Source organism: Apteryx rowi, unplaced genomic scaffold, assembly GCF_003343035.1.
Source record: "Apteryx rowi isolate R43461 unplaced genomic scaffold, aptRow1 scaffold_11, whole genome shotgun sequence".
NCBI classification, from domain to species: Eukaryota; Metazoa; Chordata; class Aves; order Apterygiformes; family Apterygidae; genus Apteryx; species Apteryx rowi.
The window spans coordinates 2534565-2558218 of record NW_020447308.1 but is presented as its reverse complement, the minus strand read 5'-3'; the positions used below and the strand labels follow the sequence as shown (position 1 = coordinate 2558218).

General features: G+C 39.9%; 1 protein-coding gene across 3 annotated transcripts in view; it reads right to left on the bottom strand.

The window, feature by feature from the left end:
* Positions 1–23654, bottom strand: part of MCTP2 (multiple C2 and transmembrane domain containing 2) — a 125328-nt gene that overhangs the window by 50387 nt on the left and 51287 nt on the right. For 2 of the 3 annotated variants that reach the window (XM_026074904.1, XM_026074894.1), the window contains exons 10-15: positions 22830–22994; positions 20872–21002; positions 13950–14136; positions 12976–13069; positions 8261–8363; positions 5718–5820 (exon numbers count right to left, since the gene is read on the bottom strand). In XM_026074904.1, coding sequence (XP_025930689.1) covers positions 5718–5820; positions 8261–8363; positions 12976–13069; positions 13950–14136; positions 20872–21002; positions 22830–22994 — 783 coding nt within the window. Of the gene's footprint in view, positions 1–5717; positions 5821–8260; positions 8364–12975; positions 13070–13949; positions 14137–20871; positions 21003–22829; positions 22995–23654 lie in introns of those variants that run through there. The other variant, XM_026074914.1, reaches the window with a different exon arrangement.

The window sequence follows — 23654 nt, the reverse complement described above, 5'->3', positions numbered from 1 at the left end:
ATATCATGTTTTCACAGAACAGTTCACACCTACTTCCCTACCACAATCCTTTCTCCATACGGGACCATGCTAGGGAAATATATCTTTTGGAGAAAATGCTAAAATTCTTTGGGAACAAAGTAGCCTGACCTGCGGAGGCAACATCTAGCAGAGCATTAACTTACGTTACCGTTGGGAAGGAAATGGTCAGGTACACAGGACTGCAGTGCAGTCAAGGCTCAAGGTGCGCCAAGTTCCTTTCAAATGAATGAATATATTTGCTAAACTCTTCTCACAGATGTCCCCGGTAAAACAAATGTGACTAAACGCAGTATTGATGTAGCCAGCCAATGCTAAATCTATTAAGCAACAACCTTCTGACCGCTTGGGAATTTTAATGAAATCGCAAAAGCCGAGATTGATATGACACAAAACACTGAGAAGACAGGACCCTTACGCAGCAAAGGGTGTTTTTTCATTGCTCTTGTCTCAAAGAAATATGGTTTAGTGTGTTTTTTTTTTTTACATTGATTTTAAGAAAACTTCACTCTGTAACCAGCTTTGATGCAGATTCAATGTCATATATTGATGACCTGACAGAACAATGCTGGGTTAAACCTCTGTACATCAACACCCGCGACGTGTGGAAAGGGTAATGGCCACTCTCCAAGGGTAATCCATCTAAAGCAGTCGGGACCCCTGATATTCCTGCCTGAGCTCATTGCTGATGCACAATGTCATACCGTTTGCCCTACATAACATAAAGATGTCTTCTAATAGACATATACCTACCCTATCAAAGGGCATATTTCCACAGGAAAAGATGACAGCCAGCCACATATTTAATCCACATGGACAATAATAATTTTTTTTTTTTGTTTCTCCTCAGCCTTGTATTATATCCTGATTAGCTTTTATGCTATAAGAAACGTCCATTCCTTCATCCCAAACTGTTTGCCCCCCAAGTTTCCCTTTTAACAAACTTCGGTGGCATCCAAAGCAGGGCAGAAATTTGGATTCTTGGCAGAGGGCCAACATCGAAAGACCAAACGAAGATGGAGTTGATGGCGTGAAGGCAGCCTGTGAGGACCGAAAGCCCTGGGGGCACAAGCCACAGATGGTAGGATGCGAGGCAGGTCCTCAGGAAAACACAGTCCTGTTAATATCAGTTTCAGTGAGCGGTGGGTGGTCTGGGGAGACTCTCATTTCAGAAAGGTGTCAGTTTTTAACGGAAGAGACTTTTTTCCTCTTCCAATATTTCTGGTTCATGAGAGGGTAAAAATCAGAACAGAAATTCCACTTGACAGCTGCCTCTGTTGCGTAATTGTAGCATTTTCCCTGCTCTCAAACTCTCCAGCTTGCTCCCACAAAAGTCTGTCCACTTATGGTCAAGTGCTAAGTAATCTCAGTTGTCAGGTGCCTGTTCCCCGAATCCGGGCCATGCTTTAGATAATTAAGCTTGCGAAAGTCGTATTAGTTGTTTTTGCTGTATTGTTAGACACTGACTTTGCTTTGTACTTGAAAATAATTCATAGACCTCTTCCTGTTTGCTGGAAAAAGGGTGCAGCTGAAGTCTACTCTGAGCTGATAATGCTACGGATAAGAACATTCCTTTCTATGATACAACACTTCATTCAGAGGTCTTTCTGCCTGAAGATTTTTGTTATGCTTTGCTTTCAGATTCACTGGAGCATATTATATACTCCCATGTCTCTAATAACTGGCAACCTCCTAGGAGACAGGCGTCTCCTGAAGCAAAACAAGACAGACAGACCCTTACCAAGAGAAATAGGGCTGCTTTTTGTAAGATCTAGGCCACAAAGTAATACAGAAATGGAAGGGGCTTCTTTGATAATTAGTTCAAGTTCCCCCAAACCCACAAAACTTCTAAACCTATCCAGCTCCTTTCTTGAAGCAGTGAAGTTTTTGCCCTACTTCTCCATTTCCCAGGATCTTCTTCATTTTCCAGTACAAGGGCCTGCTTCTTTTGGTAAGACAGTGCTCCATTTTCCTGAATAGCCTGATAGCTCTAATCAGCACCTTTTCCAGTTTAAATGCGACTTCTGCGAATGTGGCTATACAGAGTATTTGAGAAGAGGTCTCTGTTGTATATTCCTTATAGGAGGCGAGGAGCAGTTGACGTAAAGAGGAGCAGGAGAAAAAACCTGATGGGCTGGCTGACACAGAGGAAGTTAGGGTTAAACTGCAAGCTCTGGATTTGTTTTTCATCCTCCTGATGGAGGGCGACAAAAGACAATTCACAACTCTCCCTCCACCCACCCGCCCAAACTACCTGCAAAACAGAGAAAATACCAAATGCAGTGTAATGGTATCAAAATCAAWGTGAAGTTTTCAGATTTATTCAGTGTCTGACATTTTAAAACTACTTGTGCTCCCCCATTTTGTTTGTATTTCTTATTTGGGGGGTGCAAAAAGCCTAGATCGCAGTCAAGGGTGAATGGAAAGCATGAGTCCAATTTCATTGTTTGTGAATTTTGGGGCATTCATGTTAATGCGTAGTCATCATGATAAAGGCATACACGTTTGCAAAATGCCACTGCAAGACTGCTGGACACATTTAAATGAAAATTCTCCAATTAACTGAACTTTTCATATCCTTCCAACATATACTTTATTCAAGGCAATTTTTAACTGAGAAGAGAACTTAGTCATCCATAAACAATTCCTGAAGTAAACTTAGCTCACATGCTGACAGATCACAAGGCAAACTTGTGCATTTTTAACTTAACAGGATAAAATGGCAAATGCACTTTTATTTTCAGATGGGAATTTAATGCAAATCAAGAATTAGGCCTGATTACCTGTGAGAAATTAAATCTGTGGGGTTTGTGAGGTGTCCTTGAGACTGTAACTAACTGTTGTTCCCTTTGAACATATTTATTTAAATAGTTCAAAGGATACATTCAAATTTATAGTCAAAATGACAACATAGATTGAAATTCCTATTTCAAGGAAAAAAGCTTAGAAAACTGCAGTTCTCTCTCTGAACAGACTAAGTTAATAGGTGCAAAATGTTTTTTAATCAGAAGCCGAGAGGATTATATTTATATTAGATTTGCCTGAAATAGGAGGCAGGAAAAGTTTGGAAGGGAAAGAAGAAGATCAGTTGGCAAGGGAAAGCATAAACAGTTTTTATTTTTTTGTCTCAAACCTTGGACAAAAAGCCGACACTGAATCGAGTTTGGACATTACCACACACATGCACTCCCCTCCTCTGCCTTGTTACATGCTTCCTAAGGGATACTTGACAACTGCCTATAAAATCAACAGAAAATCCAAATCTAACATCTTCTCACTGTGAGCCCACACAGCCTGCTGCCGATCATGCAGACCATTTGGCAAGCGCTGGATCTGCAGGAGAGCAGCTGCTCTAGCCACTCTCTTCCAGTAACATCAGAGAGATGAGGACTTTGGGAAAAATTAACAAAGTGATCAAAAATGGAATAAAAGATGTTAAGAGTTTTTCCTCCCTGTAAACATCAAATCATTCTCCATGCAAAGCTGACTTTAATATTGTTCTAAAAATGGATGTATCAACAACTCAGGCCGCTAAAATAGACAATCTAAAATATCCTCAGCTTCAAAAAGGACTCGGAGTCACAACCACGGGGGGAAGAGGACGGCAAAACACACTGCAATTCTAACACCGTTATGCTCATATCACACACACAAGTATGCATATATGTATGTCACTGAACTGGACAGGCTTCTCCCATTGGAGACTCAGACTGTTCTACAGAGTCTCAAAACAGAAATTTTATCATTTATTTTATCCAGGCTGACTCCCAAAACTGCCCACAGCCAGGTCTCTTGGTGTACTGGGCTGGTGCAGAATCTCTGCCCAGGATTGCTTCTTGAGTGGAAGATGTCTGGTGCCAAAAGCCTAGTCCTTACCCCTCAAGCTCTCCCATAGTTTAGCCATACCTTATTCTCAAAATTGCAGGGGCGCACATGTGCTGGACTCCAGTATAACTAGCAAAGAGCAAGGGGTGGATGAAAACACACACACTCGCCTGCAGAGTTTCTGAAGCCACATTGCTTTTAACTTGCATCCTCAAGAAATACACATGTTTAAACACAATAATAACAAAACCAGAGCACATTACCCTATTTCTTTACCACTATAAAGCATTCTTTAGTCTGGGATCATATCCTCAGCCGGTTCAAGAGTTCTCTGAGAAGTTTGTTATTTATTTGGAAACACCAAATCCTTGCAGTTCAACATCCCCTCTCTGATCTTGATCGGTCCCTTACCTAAAGCATGTCCATAAATTTTCCAGCTGACTGTGGAGCTTATAGGGCCTGCTTTGATCAAATGAAATCTGTGCTCTCCCCCTAGAAACCTCCCGTCATTCCCATCTCTTTGAGGCCCATATTTCAATATTGCCTTTCCCTCACTAGCCACCACAAGACTCAAAGAAACTTTGGCCCTAACTATGAGAGAGGTGGGCCACAGCCTTTCTGGCAGAGGGGAATACACATTCACAGGGATGTTTCAAAACCATACAGCAATTTTGCGCTCTGTAATTTCAAMTGGAATTCACAGGCTGTCTATTTGAGAGCTACAACCCGCAGCATCACACTATGCATTACCTAAAGCTTCATGCTACCCACATGCATGTACTACCCGAATCATGTTATACATCACAAGTATTAATGYTCATACAGGGCTCAACACTGTATTCACTGCATAAATACATCACAGCATCGCTACCATATAGGGAGCCAACTGAAAAATGTCAGTGCCTCCAAACTCAAGGAAATCCCCGTGCTTAAACACGTGCTTAACATGATTTCAGTGATATGAACGTGAGGGTCCCGTGAGGCTTCTAGCTCCAACTGCTAATTGGTTTCATAAAAGCCACTGGCTTAGAAAGTTATTCCCAAGCTTTACTGCAAAAGTTACCTAAATCTTTTGCGATACTGCATATGTACACATGGAGCTGTTTACATCCTCTTGATCTGGTTTACTTATTCTATTATTACTCGCCTTGTTCCAATTTAAATCAGTCTCACCAAGCACAAAGCTGCTTTTCTCCATTTCTCTATTAATGTCTTTTAATGACCCTTTTATGTTCCCCTCTCTTTAGCTTGGCCTTTTTTGGCCATTTCTGAAAAAGCTTCAACTCTCCTTAATCTCCAGAGCAACCACTTTCCCCTGAGCTTGCTTTGTTTCCAGTTTTGATTTTACACTCCCATGGTAGCGCTCACTCTTCACATACTTGTTTACAGAACAAAAGCCACCAGTCTTTAAAAGCACTATGGAGTGGAAAACACCCCTTTTAGGTAATTTTATTCAGCTGTGCCAATAACAACAGCTATCTCTAGTCAATCCTACTGTGATGTGCAATTACTTTCTTGGAGTAAAAAGAAGCAAGACAGAACAAAGACATATTTAAAACGTTACCTTCAGAAGATGGTGTGGAAACATACAGAACAACTCAGTTATGTTTTCGGACTTGCACAGCATACAGTACTGATGAAGTACAGACGCTTCTACAACTTTCTTTCCAATCAACCAAATTCGTACTAAAATGGGTTGGGAAGGTTTGCTGCACTACRGAGGACTATAAACACTGCCAGCTAAGACATATATACGTCACAAAACCCGTTTATCTCTAAATCTGTGTTGCTTTGTACTATGGGGAAAAGAAACGCAACTTGTTCCCAGTGAAACCATCAATGTTGRAATGATATACATAGCAAATGTAACTTACAGACAGCAAAGGGATGGCAACTTTTCCAAGAAAATCAGGGGGTTTATCTCCATCTTCATCAAACACTGTCACTTCGAGAACGTCATGAATATCTTTAATAGGGCTGGAATGAAACACACACACACAAATAATGTTCTATATACATGCACAGAGTCTCCTCCACAAAGATCTGAGAATACTGTTTTACTAATTAAGTTTGCATTACCTTGGAGTATAAAACGAGCATTTAATTAAATTCCAAAAAATTGAATCAAATGATGGGTATTCCCCAAGCTTTCCCCTCATGTTTCAGTCACATAACTAGGTGAAGAAAATAACTGCTAGAGAGTGACATTTTTTGTGTGTTGATGTTGATTATAACAACGTAGAACTAGGCTCTCAACAAGAGGTAGCTGGTGATTGGGAGAGGTCGAGAGGTAAATTTAAAACTGGAGTTCAGGACAATAAGTACATGTGAAAAACAATGTAGAAAAACTTATGCAATTTCTTTTGACTTGAACAATTATCTCCCTTTTAAGGTACTAACAAAAACAATTATTTAAAAAAATCTAACAATGGTAACTAAAGGCCAAATGGACAATATTTTTGTTCCATCCAGTCCAAACATTCTACAGATGTGGCAGTAGGCACTCAACCCTATGCAGGTATCAGATCATTAATACATCAGTCTCAYTTGAGAGAAGTTATATCTGCGCTTGCAAAAGCATGGGTAACTTGAAGATGAATATTCATCATCTCTGCTTTTCCTTTTCTCAAATGCAAGAATTAAAGCAAGAGGCAAGTGGTATAGCGTGTTTGTTATTTAACTGGGTGAGGTTGTTCTGCCTCGAAGAAGGTCCTTTGAGAACATTACTGCTCTTGGGACCTCTGCCTACCTCATGGAGCAAACTCAGAACCTAAAGGTTCCTTATCCAGCCAGCAGCTGTATTACGCTCTTTGATGTGACCCAGTCACTGTAGGCGGACAACTAACCTGTTGTACAGTGTTCAAGACCCTATGGCTTTAAAATACATTAAAACCTGCCAAGTCAGCAGCTATATTTCCAGACACCTCCAAAGCCAAATTAAAAGAAAAAACCTTTTAAAATAGCTGCACAGAGTTCTCCATGCCATTATAATTTTGCATGTGATATAGCTACCAGCAATATAAAATATTAAAAATCCTGCATGTCGCACACAGATAAGTGTGCTACAGAAAACCTGAATAAGACAGGTAGGGCGCTCTGGTAGTATTGAACACGCCAGCTGAAATGGATTTGCTTGAAACAATATGCTCTGGGCCAAGATAAATCTAAATCCTCAATAGCATCTAAGGAGTTTAATTTCAATTAAAAAAAGAGGCCAGAAATCTAAAGAGATGGATGAGAGACAGTCAGTCTCTGAAGATTTGTTATTTGGAGCAAATGCGCAACAACAATAAGGATAGCAATAGTCAGCAGCTGACACTTCTGAGACCCTGAAGAGTTACAGATACAAACTTTAAAAAAAAAAAAATCATTTTGGATTCTCATTAGGTTTGTTTCGTTGGCTGAACATCCTACAACACTCATCTGCTGGCATAATCTCAGAAAAAATAGTGATGGCCAGAAGCTTCTTGAGAAGGGGCAAAGTAAGAGAAAGGGAAAGACTGGAAGAGACATGCATTCAGTTGCAGAAGACATTAGATAGAGCAAGGTTCAGTATTTCACAAATTCAGTTTCTGGCACCCGTGAATTAAATAGAAACACACTAAAGCACTTCTAGCAAAGAGATCAGACGCTTTTCATTGTATTCAGATGCAGCTCAGTCTTTCTGAATGTTGCTTCTGCAACAACTCCATAATGCTCGTATTATTCTTTCAGTTGACAGGTGTAGATATGATATGGCAGCACTCATGGTTGCCTTCTTTACCACAGACTACTGTGGTCTTGGAGAAATTCATCTCACTCAGTTACTTGCAAAAAATCTATGTCAGCATAAAGGAAGGTTAAAAAAAATTATGCTGCTAATACCTAAACTATCACTTCTATTTATTAATAAAGTCACCCAAAAACGCATGGTTTGGTTTTCAGAAAAATATAAGCTTCTAACTTGGAGTAAGCTACCTTTGACTACTTTAAATTCATCAGCTATATCAGGAACAATGGTGAACTCTAATTCTGTGCTTACTTACAAATTAAATGAGGTATTCTACCATGGCTCAATGAAACATATTTTATTTTAAATTATGGAAAATGTAGGCGTGAGTATCTAGTCTCCATTTTCTGTTATATTATCTCTTGGATCCAGATATGACTCCATTATGTCTAGTCATGATTCTTCCTATAAATATCACAGTAATTCTTCTTTTAATGACTTCTATTAATAAACTCCATGCAAGAACTAATAAAAGGCAAAAGGCTTTAATTGAGTTATATTTGATATTTCTCCAACATCCTCTTCTGACTATGAAAAAATGACATATCTTAAACTTGACCTTTGTATTTCCACAAAGTCAATGGGTTTTATATTTAAGCTGCTAATGGTTTGGTATTTGCAGTATGTTTTCAAAAGCAATCCACTTACAATGTGAAAACTTTGTTCCACTCTGGGTTGAGGTTCTTGTAAACGGTGTGTGTTTGAAGACTGTCATTTCCCAGCTCTAATACACAGAAAGGATCGCTTTTACCTAGGAAAAAAAGATTGAAATAAATTAAAAAAAAAAAGGGAAGTGGACCAGTTATTGTGGTTAGCATGCTCTTTTTTTGCACCATAGCTGGGGAAGTGACAGGCCAAATAAGAATACACTGCATGAAGACAGTTGGAAAGTGCCTTCTCCTCTTGGAGCAACTTGCTTAATAACAATCCCACCAATGCATCTTCAGCTCTGGAAACTTTATCAAGGTAACTTATCCTCCAATTCTTTCAGGCAGCTTCACTCTAAGGCCTGAAAACTGAGGCTTACAGTGAACAACCTCTAAACCTTTATAGCAACAAAAAAAATCTGCCAATGTTGACAATTATTCAAATGACATTATGAAAAAAAGCACTGCCTTTCTGAAGTAGGCAAGCATGTTTCAGATACATCTCCCTCTTTCATCTTCTGCTTGGAGTCTGTGGTCTTCATCAGTTGATAATAGGATTAAGTACACGTACCATGAGATGAGAAGCATGGCACTGTAGCTAGATCAGCAGCATTTCTTCAATCAGTTCCCTATGAGCAAGTCCTTGAATATATGAAGACCCTATTACGTAGTACAACACTTTAAGCAAAACCTGACATCAACTAGAAGATCCAGCTGGAGAATCCGTGTGTGAACCAGATAGCATATTTAAAAAGAAAAAAAAGAAAAAGAAAAAAAAGCAGCTTCTCTCAAAAGGAAGATGTCAATTTGGAACCTCTTTTATGGTGAAGACCTCTTTGCWAATGTATTTCTTTTGATAAGTTCTATTATATGAATTCACAACTGGCACAACTTAGAGCAGCTCAGCACTTTCCACTATGATCATGAGTGTGTCTGACTCAGTATCTGATTTAATTTCATCTTTAGTGTTCATGTGCAAGTCAACCACAGAAATCTAGCCTAAATTTTATGCAGGCAACTAGATATATCTGTAATGTAGAGATTCAGATAATGGACCAAAAAAAAAAAAAAAGCAAAAGCTTTCTTTTTCTTAATCCTTATTTTTGGTATTATCAATGCAGAGCTTTTAAGGATCTTACTCTGAGAAGTTTATAAATTAAACAGGAATCTTTTCGGCATCTAAACACTGAGTATTAACGAGTCAATAGTGGTAAAGTTTAAAACATGCTCGTTACTAGAATGTATTTGTCTTCTCCCTTTCAGCTTATGTGCCCATTCCCTGACCACTGTGGAAAAGGCTTGTAGCTCTTTAGAGAAACTGCTTGAAATGCAAACTGGTATATGCCAAAAACAATCCTACTGTATAATTTGGTATTCTGAATGCTATTTTTTGGTCAGTGAGCAAATGCAGTGTTTGAGAACTCTCATGCATACACAGAAAACACCCAACAAAGCAGAAAAAGTCATTTTCACATCAACAAAACTATTATCTAGGWATATAAAAGTATGGAAGGCTGAAACTGGGCTGTCTGTGGCCCAAGACATTTTGCATATTTGATATATCTGTGTAGAAGCTAGCCGAAAATGTGTGTCAAATGGTGAAGTGTAGACTTTCAAAACCAAAGCAGATACTATGTTGTTTTCTGATTTTTATTATTACAGTAGGTAACAAAAATTCACAATTAAAATATATAAGTACCAGCATACATCAAGTAACAACAGAAATCCCAACTGTACAAAARTCTATAGATTTGAATTGAATATGATATGATGTGTAATGCCACTTTATACTGGCACGTGAGATGGTCTGCAGAAGTACACCCACCCAAGGATCACGACTGCTGTGGGGCAGGACAGAGCAGGGAATGCTAGCTGCTCACACTGCTCTTCTGTTAACCCTTGAAAATCTTTACATCTCTTATTGTCTCYGTGATTATTCCTTTATCAGATTTTTAACTGGACTTTGAATTTACTTTTATCAATAACAATAAATCTGAGCAGTCTCCCTGGCAATGCAGGAAATATGGCACTGCTCTAGAAGGGTCCTATTATGGAAGCCCATAATTGCTGCACTAATCATTTATGAATGGCTCAGAACAGATAATTAATCTTTATGTGTCTCATTTCACGATCAGAAATTATGCTATTTTTACCTAAAATGGCTGCATCCTTTTGCAATTTGGTGGGTCTATTACAGCATAATACTAGGATATTTTCAGCACTGCCATTGAAAAACAATTTGTCATTTGCTTCATGAATCAGGCTCAAAGCCTGGGTTATTTTGAATATAATGACAGACTGAGTAACCTTTTACTTAAGCAGAATTTCATTCTGTGCTATGCACAAGGAATGTGTGTCACATACTCTTTATGAAAAGTCGTTGAATTGCAGAATCAAGAACCTGTGTGTCTCTTCCAATGTTCATTATCCACCCACACGCTCCTGTTTAAGTATTGATGGAAAGGGGGCCAAATCCACTGCTGACGCAACTGCATGAAGTTATCCAAAGGATAAATAACCTTCAGGACTTGGTTCTTTCCCTGGACACTGCTTGTATTAAAATCTGGTGTATTCCTAGACAGTCCTACCCTTGCCATTTGCAAAAAGTTCTGGTTTGCTGTAGGATAGTTCTTATTAAATTTATTAGTGAGGGCCAATTACACTAGCACTTCCATACCTATGTATATGTTACATCAACTTAGAAATGCATTTTTGCACAAGCTGTCTTTTGTTAGTGGCAGCTTTTTTTGTTTGCTTGTTTTCAAATTAAGTTCTTCAGTTCTTTGAGGTACCGTTGTCTGCGGTAGCCTTGTTCTCGCTGCAAGGTTAAGCAGTGAATTGAAACTGGAATATTATGATTCATGTTGGGCTTTATCCTTTGGTCCTTATTCTAGGAGCAATATTCTCTTATTTTATAATGCCTGTATGAATACCAGAGAATGGAGCAAGAGTATTTTCTCTCCAGCATCTTTCCTGCTTTTATCAACAAGTTATCTTAAAAATGACTATGTCAGCAAATATACAACACGCAATGCTGTGTCTGTGAATTACAAGCTGCTGCAACACACAGAGGGGAATTAAAAGGTCTCCAGTATCCTGGAAAAGATGGTAATAAAAATAATAGCATCCAGGCAGACACTACAGAAGAGTATCAGTTCCCTACAACTTCCCCGAAGAAACCATATAAGGCTGTATTTTTAAAAGGTATTAGTGTTCACTGCTGTCAGAACCAAGTACAATTTGATGTAAAGCTCAGTAGAAAACCTGTCCTTGTTTGGAGCAAGAAAGCTGCAAAGACCATTCCAAATCAAAGCCTCAAACAAGCTCTAAGAAAAACCATTGCTCTTTCTTTTCCATCGCTGGCAAGCTTTTGCTGTCAGGGACAGCCTGTAGGGCCAGTCAAGCTCATGCGCTCAGGGAAGCATCGTGTCAGCATCTGGCACACGTGGCCTTCTAAAGCATCCTTCCATCTAGTTCACAGACTCGCAAAGCGCCTGATGGACAGGCTACTGCACAGTCACCACTGCTTTGTATATATTCTCCCTATTTTACATATTCCTATAGAAAGACACAACAGCAAGATCAGGGTATCCCTGTCTTCCTGGAGAGTCAAATCACAGAGTGAGCAAATGAAAACAGGTAATAAAAAGTGATGTCTGCACCCCAGATCAGAACTATTTACCCTAATCTATCTTCCCACTGGGTTGATAAAACATTATCTCATTACTAATGAAGGGTCTTCTGAAGATGCAGGCCACAACAAACACACGTATGCACAGGATGCTCACCCTTACGTCGACATTAAAAATAAAGAACACGGTGATCTCAAAACACATGCAACTGTTGACAAGCCAGTTCTAGCTACTGGTGCTGGTTTCCTGAGTCATAAAATAAATCCAGAGTCTTCACCGATTCTCTGTCAGCACAGAATTCACTAGTTAGCACAGGAAGGTGCACGGGGCTGCAACATCAAGAGCTGCCACTTACTAGTTGCAATACCAATGACAAATGCAACACAGGCATCTCCTGTATCACAGTTATCAGAGATTAACTGCAGCCAAGGAGTTCACATTTGTGTGTGTAGCTATTCTAGAGCTGGATCTGACAACCTCCATCAAGCYTGGTGTTTCCTTTTGTAAGAACTGAATGCACTTTGCATTACGTTTGACACYGTATCATGCCTACTGCAGCACGCACAGAATACACTGGCAGGCTGTGCCTGTCAGCCACCAAATCACCTTGAATCAATGGTAGAAAACAGATGTCAGCGTTCAATACACACTTCCTTAGGTGTAAATATAGGCATCTTGAAACTTGATGCACTTCTGAAGTGCGGCTTCCGGGAATGAAATCAAATCTCATGGCATCTACAGAGGAATATTCTGCTCCAACTATCTCATATCACAATTATAAAGGTAGGCATAGAGATGAGCTATTTTTTAAATGAAAATTTTGATTAGAAGGCCATCCAAAGTTATTGGACATGCCACTCAGATCTAAAGGGGGAAATCAGATCTCCATCCAGTGGACCTTTCCCACATGCTTTGGGATCATAGGTCAAAACTCTTTGGAATTCCAGACCCCAATGCAATTTCACCACTGAAGAAGCAATGAGAAGATTTACTTTTCCTTGGTCAACTGACAGTACTACACAGAGTGCAAATAACACTCAAAATGCATCATTGCATCATATGTTGGAAAATAAAAATAAAGTACCTGAAAAATCTGCTGCTAACAGGTCAGCTGCCTTTAAAACCTTGACCTGTAGGAAGCCAATGTCCTTTATGTCCTGAAAGGAATTCTTTATACACTGTAAGGAGGAAAACAAAAAGATGCATTTAGTTTGTACTTCACTAAGAAACAGATATTAAACAGATATTAAACCATTTACATTTTTATATTCATCCCTATCTCTACAGCACAGCACTTTAACAACTGTTATCCCTACGTACAGTTCCACCATCCCACTCTCACTCCTCATATCCGTGAAGTTCATGACACCACAAGCTACCTGCTTCTAGGGAATTTTCAGTTCACGTAAGCTACATGTTAACTTGATGGAGAAAGTGGGAAGGAGCCCTTCATGCTTAGGCAAGTATCACTTGCCAATTAAAACAGCATTAAAAAATTAGGCACAGGTGGACCTGACGCAGCAGTGTGGGTCAAGAGGTAGCACAGTGAATTGGGACTGAGGAATCCAGAATCTGATCTCAACAGCATCTTCCRCTTAAGTTGTTCAAATACCCCATGCCTCAGTCTCACGCACCCCATTTTAGAGGGAGATGCACCTATTTCTTCTTGTCTAACTTTTTAGGATTGATGAGCAGAAGTCATCACATGTCTGTCTTCCAAAAGCTGATTGTCCAGAACATAACCCCTCCTCAAAGGAGGCTAATTACTATTCTCTCTCTATAACATTCATAGTCTCGCATTCCCCATGATAATGCCTTAACACAATTCAAGTTTTCAAAGGAAAGAATTATTTTAAAACTGAACAAATACAAGCAGCCAAATTCCTCGAGTCTAYCTGCCCTGTCAATCTCCTTGTCATTCTAAACATAATAACTCTCGCATGTAATACTTTTCTCRGATAGGAGACATGTTATTACGACCGGACAAATCATCTTTTGCTGCAATTTTGACTACTTTCAAAAATAAAGGAAAAAAAAAAACCCAAAATGCAAACTCACGTAGCGTTGTGAAATCTGTTTCCTTTCAGTGGGGTCTCCCAAGGGGCAGACGCACAGATCCGAGATAGAAACGCCTGTACATGGGGCGAMAGCGATCAACATTAGCAGGGACCCCGGATGTTTTTCCAGCGGCAGCTCTAAACGATTGGTCTGCTTCGTTGGCAGGGCAGTAATGTCAACTTTGCACCTAGGACAACATCGCCAAGGGTTATTAAGAGAGAGAAGCTTGAAAAAAATATAAAAGCAGTATTTAACATTGATTTCAATAGCAGTTAGGCACCTAAAACACCTTTGCAGAGCTGAACCACATTTTGAAATATATAATTTGAACTGCTTCTCCAAGATGGAAAAAATGGGAAAAAAAATAGGCACCCCAAAACTAGACATGGGGAACGATCAGCCAGTTTCCATTGTACTTGCTGCCAGTTTTGCTTTCTGGTTCACCTACTGGTAAGCACAGAGGCAAAAGTTTGGGCTGCAAGCTGTCCGCTGGGAAGATTTAACTCTGACTTGCCTCCCTTCCTCTCTAAAATCCCAGAGTGTTTTGTGATAGATCTGAAACAATTTTATTTCACCTGGGGGAAAGAAAGAGCAAATGCAAAATTTAAACATTAGCCTAAAATAGATTAGTTTCTTTAGTCACACACTCCATTTTATGCTACATTATACTGTATGCCCCAATCTCCTTTACAAGCCTTACCAGAGCTATGTCTTCAGTGCACTGTTATATTTCCCAAAGGGAAGGGCTGTCTTAAAAGTCCCGCTCCAACTCATAACATTTATTGTTAATTTGATATTTCAAAAAGTAAAAAAGAAAAAAAAAAAAAGAAAAAAAAAGAAACATTTAGGAAGGGACAATAATAAAGGAAAAGGATGGGCTAAAGCAGAGAGGGAGTTCACCAGGCAGCCAGTTATATGTGAAGCGAGTGGTTAAATGCAACAGAAAGTCTAATCACTTAGCTCAGCTAAATGCCTTCTATTTAGAAGTCCAGTAAATGGAGTGGAACTTTTCTGAACCTCTGTGGGGCTTTGCTTTTAAGAACAGGCTGAACAAAAGTTACAGATGAAAAAAGAAAAAGAAAAAAAAAATCGAGGAAGGAGCAGCTTTGTTGCCACAGCGTAAGGGGAGTCGCATTTCTCCAAGGGACAGCAAGCAGATGATGGAGAGAGCGTGCTTTCGCTCCGCTTAATGCCTGCCGACAAGTTTTTATTTAAACTAAACTTGTTAAGGTGTTGTCTTAATAGGCTAAAATTCCACAGGGTTCCCCCAGGTGGGTTTCTTCTGGGTAAATGGTGCATGTAGTGCTCCTGATTGATCCCATTCCAGTAGTAGAGCTGGAGCAGTTTATACCCATCTGCTATAAATTGCATGCTTTCCGCTTCTTAACAGCCTATTTTCTGTGAATGCTAAGGGAGGGAGAACGGAGGGGGGGAACGTTCCCAAAACATCTCAGCCTGAAAACCCCACCAGCTCTGTTATGAAGCAAAAGTCCCTGCTCTGATGAGGTTGTAAGTCATCCGCTAGGACCGTGCATTAAAACGTGGCTCTTTGTACGAGAGCCTCCCGCCCAGGACCAAAGGCGATGACTTTGCCTTAAGCACGCTCTTTGCCGTTCCTCGTGCTGAACACACAACAGGTTGCAAGTTTACTCCTATTAACTGCTCTCAAGTGCTTTGAAAGAGAAAGAAAATAAACCAGGGAGAGCACCAAAACCGCCCCGCGYGCAGGCTGCCTCTTGACACAATTTCCAAGTGCGAGAGGTTGCGTTTAAAGCTCACTGCTACACCCGGACTCTTCAGAAAGATAGGATGGGAGAAGATGCAGCAGAAGGGAAAACAAAAAAGACAAACATCTGAGAAATGTTTATCACTTTCCCCCTGGGAGGTCAACAGCACCTTGGCTGCATTAACACGGTTACTTCTCAGGCGGCAGCAGTTTTACTGATACCTTAGGTATCGGTACAAAAGGGGCAAGTATTATTATCTTAGCTTTTTTTTTTCTTTCTTTCTTTCTTTTTGATACAGATGAAGACACTGAAGCAGAGGGAGGGGAAAATTCAGGGTCACCCAGCTGCTCTGTGGTTTAGCTGGCAATAGAGGCCAGGTCTCCCACATCAACATTTCATCCACCACCCACTCAGCACAACACAAAGCTGGAAAAAGCTAAACTAACTGTAGCTGCATTGGCTATATTAGTAACTTCATATGGGGGAGAGAAAGAAAAAAGACAACTCTCTCAAACAACAGGGTATCCTACCAAACCTTTAACCTCAAAGTTAAATATAATTCTAGTTTGTTCTGGCAAATTGGAATTGTTACACTTATTCAAAGAATTTGAATAGCCAAAGGTCAAAGAAAAGATTGAGCGTAAGAGTGTGGGGGTAGGAGGGATGCACATGTGGAGGGAAAAACAGCAGGAGACGGAGTGCAAGCATTTCTTCCTCAAATCATGTCCGATTTCCATGCAAAGCAACTTCCTTAAAACATCTGTGTTCACTCAAGGTGATGGTATGCCTTTCTATTTTCTTTTGGGAAACTGAAAAGAAAATCCACATTTGCACTCACAAATGGCAAAAAGCTTAAGAAAAAATACAATTTGTGTCATTGAGGTTATACAGGGTAATTGATCAGACTGCAAAGAATGCATCTTAGTAAAATACCCTCAATACATTTACTACATACATTCAGTAGTTTCCACAAAAGCACTTCTACACTAGTAATAATAATCTAATGACTTCTAAACTACTTTCCCCATCCTTCCAAGGTAGAAACTATTCCTTTCCTTCTTTCCCTGTTATATCTGAAAGGCCTTATTACAGATGCTTGTTTTACAGAAAAGTGGTAAGATACTGCGGCGATGGGCACAGGATAAAACTAAGAGAGGCAATCCACTGTTTCTGCTCAAAAGTTGCCTGATCTGAATGCAAAGTGCAAACCTCAAGGATTATTTATACCTTCAGTGATGCAAATGACCCCTTGAGCTAAACTCTCACATAGTCATCTAACTCAGGATAGGATATCTCAGCGTGTTGCCATCTTTCCCTAAACTGCATATTAAATCCAGGTATAACCTTTCACACAATATGTATTAGACACATGGCTGTATAGATGATCTATAGGGGATGCAGATCTATAAGTTAGACTGTACTATGCACACAATGCAGCACCCTTATCACAATTAATTGCTTTCCTTCCTCCTACTGATCAATATAGAGGTCTGCACCTCTGTATTGACCCCCAGTCCTGTAGAGGACTCTGCTGTAGTTTTAGTTTTCATTTAAAATTATTCTTTTGATTTACTTGCAGCTCTCCTATTTACCCTCTAAACAATTTTTTACACATTTTTTTATTCAGTCTGCAAAGATGTATTGTTTGAATTCAGGGCAGAATAAACGTGGGGGGTAAATTTGTTTAACTTTATAAGGAAATCAGATGTTGAATTTGACTAAAAGGTGTTGGGCTTAACTTCTTACCATCAATCACTGAGAAATATTTTACAACCAAACCCACAGTTTGTCGAATTATGATGAGTAAATCTCCTAAATGTTTTTCATCTGTTTCATATGTACGTATATATGAAAAAAAATTACACACATCACTGCCAAGACTTCATCCTGCACAATTCTTGAAAGCCTTTCATGAAAAAGGTTAGGATCATTATCATCATATATAGTAAGATGTGTCTATGATTAATATTTGGAAAAGGTTTTCAAATGCCACAAGTGTCAAGACCACCATATATATGGTTCTAATCTGACTTATTCTACAGATAAGTTTTGATTGTTTGACTCTTCCTATAGTTTGGTGGAATTTAAACAAAAAGTTTGGAACCAGCGTGGTAGATTTTACTGTTTAATCCCAACTGCATGTCCTTTAAAACAGGATCGTTCCTTGTTGCAAAGGCGCCGTTTCCCAGAGGCATTCCTCAAAGATATCTGACGCGCTCCTATCTTATAGCTTATGCTTTAAGTCTAGAATTTTTGTAAAATGTATTTCTGGAGCTAAATTTGTGGAGGAAAAGAAATTTAACATTTTACAGTGTCTCTTTCAAAACCTACCCCTTAACACAGAAACACACTCTAACAACTTGGCATAAACAATTAACTCAGCCAGGACAAATTCTGCAAATGTTGACACCTTTGTTTATTAATATACATTAACGTCATCTCCTGTTTATGGCATCCCTCTTATCCCAAAGGGCACGAAAAGCACCCAATAAATGTACTAACAGTTCTATGCAGACTAAATAGAGAGATTATTTTATCCAGCACCAAAATACAGCCACCCCTCAGTGTTAGACTCTGGCAGCTGAACTACTCGATGCTTCAGYATATTAAGTGAGGAAGAGAAATTGGATCCAGCTGAAAATATAAGGGGAGCGTAGGTAGGCTGAATGTAATAACTTAGCTTGCAGCGTGCACTGACAATGAGTGCTCGTCTCCTGATAGCAGAAGGGTGACATGAAATTGCACTGAACGCTTGTTCACTTATTCAGAAGTAGACAGAAGTCCCAGGTGTTAATGTTTAGTACCAGAGGTCTGATACATTTCTTATTCTACAGGTTCCACACTCTTCACTCAAGCTTCAGGTCCTATTTCAAGAGCAATATTCTACCTTTAAACCAAATTATACCCAGGAGAAGGGCCATTATCCCAGGAATTAAGCCATCCCTCCTACATGAAATCCTGGATCTAAAGGAATCGACCGAAGTTTTTACTCTACATAGTTGTTTCCCAGTACAGATCAGACATGACTTCCCTTGTGCATCTCTCCAACTTCTGCTAAATCTGTATATATATTTTTTAAGGTCTAGCAAACAGTTCAACCTACACAGCCCTGGAAGAACAAGACTGATTCTATTATATCGACTTATTAACCACAGAATTATTAAGATCCAATGCCAGTGCCAGCTTTTGCCTTTACTTAAATCTGTGCAAATTACTTGAAGGCAGTCGGGGTACACTGTTATATGCAATGCCCAAACATAAACCACAGACATTTTAGCTGCGCAGTCCTCCTTACAGTGGTGTTGCAAAATCTAGAAATATCAAAACTTGACTTGGAAGTCATGGAGACAACAAACACAGCTCCTCATAATATGTTTTTTTTCTGCAGAATCCTTTTCCAGATTAGACTGCACTTGAATGATTCATAAAAAATTATTTATTGGGTGTCAAAAGTTTCTACACTGTGCAAACAAGGCTTGTTATTATGCATTTGGTGTTTACCTATTCTTGCAATCACTCTTTAAAATCTAGTACATTTTTTTCTCTTTTGATGCTACAGCAAAGTCACTGTGCTTGAGGCAACAACAGTAATGTTTTTTCTCCGTACAGCCAGGAAAAACAGCTTTAAGGTAAATCTTACGCACACAGGCTTTCCCACTGCTGAAATCTTTAGTAATACCACTGTTTATAGAATAAGCCGTTTGCTGATAACTTTTTGCCATACCGAACACCACCTGCCAGAAATCAGTAGGAGAAAAGAGGAAGGAAAAAAAAAAATTCCTCCAGCGTTAGGGAGACCAAACAGAGGCAAGCAGCAAATGCTGCTACACTTCTCAACTGTAAATAGAAAGTATCAGAAGTAATAAAAGCAACTGAGAGAATGGAAGGAACGGATTAATCTCCAGCCACTTCTCCCTGTGATGAGCAATAGCATTCAGCCAGAAAGCATTTCCTGCACTGCGAAACCACAAACATTTGTAGAGCCAAAGGGCATTGTTCTTTTCAGTGAATAGTTTTGAACTATTTGAATGCTTAAAGTAATAGAATGCTCTCATTCGTTACTGCTATTTAGTTGTGAAAAGTTGTAAAAAGTTGTGAAAAGCTTTGCTAGGTGAGAACACAAACAACTGGAGACAGGCTCCCTGCCCCTACGAATTCGGAGGTCGTGGCACCGATCCTGCAAGTGGATAAGCACCAACAGACCCAAGCAGGGCTCCAGTAAATTAAATAGTTCTCTGTGCTGCTGCATGCATCCAACCGTGCAGATGCCATTTCAGGAAGAGGGTCTAGATGACAACACGGCAAGTCAAAAGAAGGGAGGAGGCAATAGGAAGGAAGATAAACAAGACTGTAGTCTCTAAAACAGCACAATACAGGATGGGATTAGAGAGAAAGTGAAAGATGAGGACAGAAGAGCTATACTCTATTCCCAGTCCTAAATTAAAGGTTCAACTGCTAACTCACAAAAAGTCTCATCTGCTAAATTCTCAAGTAATGATCTTATGTCATATTGAAGTTATAATGGAATAACGTAATAGGGCAAAATCCAGTATCAGTCAGGAGATGGGAAAGATCACCTGGGAAGTCACCCGAAGAGCGACGCTTTAAGCGGTATGAGATTGTGCAACAGTGTGAGCACCAGCCCCGCAGAGGTCAGTTCCTTGTGGCAATGGGCAAGAGCTCGCACAAATAAAGCAAACCCAGGTAACAGGACCCATATGTAAACAAGGCTTTCAGAGCACACCACAAAGGTACAGATCGAGAAAAGGCATGCCCGTGTCACTCAAAAGGAGCACAAAGATCCCTGAGCTAGTGCCAATCCGACCCAGCAAATCCGCCCTGCAGAGCGCAGCAACAGCACCTGGAAGCAGTATTATCATGTAAATACAGATAAATACCACTTCCTTACTGCCACCAGATCTCTCTGAATCAGCCGAGACTGAGCTCCCTTCCTACTTGGATTTTACAGTCAGCATGTGCAGAGTCAGCTTGGGTGTCTCTGCATTCAGGTCATGGCTAATCAATTAACCAATAATAGGTTTTAATAAACATACCCTTCCAGAGGCATGTGGACATGACCTGCATAATGAGAAACATGCAGTATGATGCTGGGCAATGAAAGTAAATTGATCAATTACAAAGAGTAAAAATTACATTATCTTTTACACTGAACATCCTCCACCAAAAAAACTTACGTTCCCAAGAGCTCCTCGTGCTTTTTGTTATCCTTTCTCCAGACCTCAATGTCCAACATATCCTTCCTGTCAGAGAAGTAGTGAAAATCAAACTGTTCCCTCCACTGAGGATTTGCACTCTTACACAGTGTCTAGAAAACATGCAGTTATAATATTTACTTTTCTTAAATGGCACTTATTTCCACAGTAAAGCACATATCAATTCTACAAGAACAAGGCCAGATATTAGGACACCAAGTATAAGAAGGTCATTCCAATCAAAGCTTCACAGCCCATCACACACATCCTTATCTTTCTTAAAAGCTCTCTTTCCTCTCTCCCATATTTATCCCATGATAAATATGAAAGCGTGATGTGCATGAATGGCTGGAGAAATGCTCGAATGCAAGGTGGAACCACCATCTTCACTTTCAATGGACCATGCTCCTCATTCAACATCACAGACACTGTAAGAAATCAATAATAAGCCTTTGGAAGACAATGACCTTAAAACAGGTTTGAATGAATTCAGGAACCCAGACTAGTATTTTCACTCTTCTGTGTTAAAATACAGGCAAAGAAGGAACAGCCTTGAAAATATTAATATCCAATTAATTTGATATCTGTAAATTGTTCCCCTGAGTTCAGTGAGATTGTTCATGTGTAGAGGTTACTCTGAGTGTGAGTTTTCACTGGATTAGAACTTAAATCACCTGCAATTCATAACACACTACACTAACCACCATCAATATCAGCACGGCCATTGAGAGAAACAGGAGATAGGATTAGCTGGACCATGACTGAGATTTCTCCCATCTTGTCTGCTCTTCTGCACCATGAGATTGTACTTCATAAGTTAAATAAGCTCCAGGAAAGAACATGACGTGCTGCTAATTTGAATGCTTACTGCTACGTTAAAGCAGTGGTCCCCAACTTTTGTTGGGCTCCGGACAGAAATACTAAGCAATTAACCCACTGCAGGCAACATCRTAGTTGACTCTCCCTTTTAAACTTTTTAATTTTCTGTGACTGCAAACAATAATGCAGAGCCTTGCAGATTCTRGCACAGGCAATAGACCATAAAGAGAAACATAAAAAGGGATCTTAACAGGAATAATGTATATTTATTCTAAAATAACTAATCTGTTTGTTAATTTTCAAAGCAGCTTTCCTAAATAAAAATATTATATCATGTTCTTGGTTTGGGGTCTGTTGTGGGAGACGGAGTGCAGGTTTCAAATGTGCAGACRTCTGAACAGTACGTCCTGTGAACTTGCAGTGTACGTTTTGTACGGGAGGGATTTTGTTCGTTTACTCCTCCTCGCCTCACACAGCCAGCTGATGACGTGCAGAGCTTCTGCTTTCTCTATAGATTATTATTTTAATTACAGCCCCTCTTCTTCCCTCTCAGAGATGAAATGTAYGTCTTTGGGAACACCATTCAGTTCTTAGATTCCCATGAAATGGTACTGAATACAAATATATATGGCCTAGAAAAATAAAATTTCTAATTAAAACCTAGAATATTCCAGGTGTTTGTTTTTTTTTTCTCATTATATGCAATATATTTTTCAAGAAGAGTGCTTAAAAAAAATATATAACCCTTTGCACTGGAAACCATTTAAGGTATTCTTTTCCAGCATACCTAACATTGCAAACCTGACTTCTGTATTGGCAGAGAACAAAAAACATGTGTGATGCATGTAGCCTATTCATGTCAGATTACTGTTGAACATCCATCAATGTGAGCGTGGTATATGCATGAAAACATATAAACACAATATTCCTAATTTCCTCTTCCTATATTAGTACATAAAATATATTRGTAAATGTTAATGTCCCTCATCTGATCTCCTCGTTTTGCTCTCACATAAACAAGAGAGATCCAGGTATAGTTCTACCCGAGTTAGCAACACTGGTAAAAGAAACATCAAGTACCTTATTGGCTTCAGCAAACTTAAGGAAATTTTAGTACTTACCTTACTCTTGTATCTTTGATCTCCCAATTTTAGCAAAATAAAAATCTCCGCCAAGCCGCCTCCTGGGATGTTCTTCCCTTCCAGCAGCGTGATGGTGACAAGTCCGTTCCACAACTGGTTCTTGCGTAAAGAATCGGAGAGTCGCACACTCCGCATGAAACTTGACTGAAAAACAAGTCAGCGACGTGAAACGTTTGTACGCACAAACCCACCTTTTGATACTTACACTGCCTGCGCCATGAAACTATCAGAAACGAGAGAGGTATGGCGATCCCCCAGCAGCGAGCTGGGAACTGAAGGCAGGAAGATGCTACCGATTTTCTGCCCTTTCTACCCCACGGCTGGCCCAAATTAAGGGACTGCGTGAGCGCTACCGCCCAGCACCAGAGCAAAGCGAGCAGGATTAGCTTAAACCACCAGAGAAGGCAACGTAACCAACCTGGCTGAGCTTCGGTAAGAGCAGACTTAGCACTTTTAGAGCAGCCCGTTACCTCGGCTCAGGGAAACACGTAGGAGAGTGATGGGGAGGAGAGGTGGAAGAGAGGAGAAAGAAGTAAACTCTTAAATGTCTCCAGCTACATCCATAAAACYGGGGCCTGTCTCTTCCTGTGGGACAGCCCACATACAGCAAGCCTACGGCCAAGGAAAAAGCTGAACCTGCGTCTTCCCCATCCCCAGGCACTCGGCCACCTGCCCTCGGCCGTGGCTCTTTGCCTGCAAGCCTTCGGAGCGCCTCTTCCCAGAAACCGAGCTCACGAATCAAAACCACTGACGCCTGCTGAAAAACGATGACACGACTGGGCTCTTTACCTGGAGTTATGGATA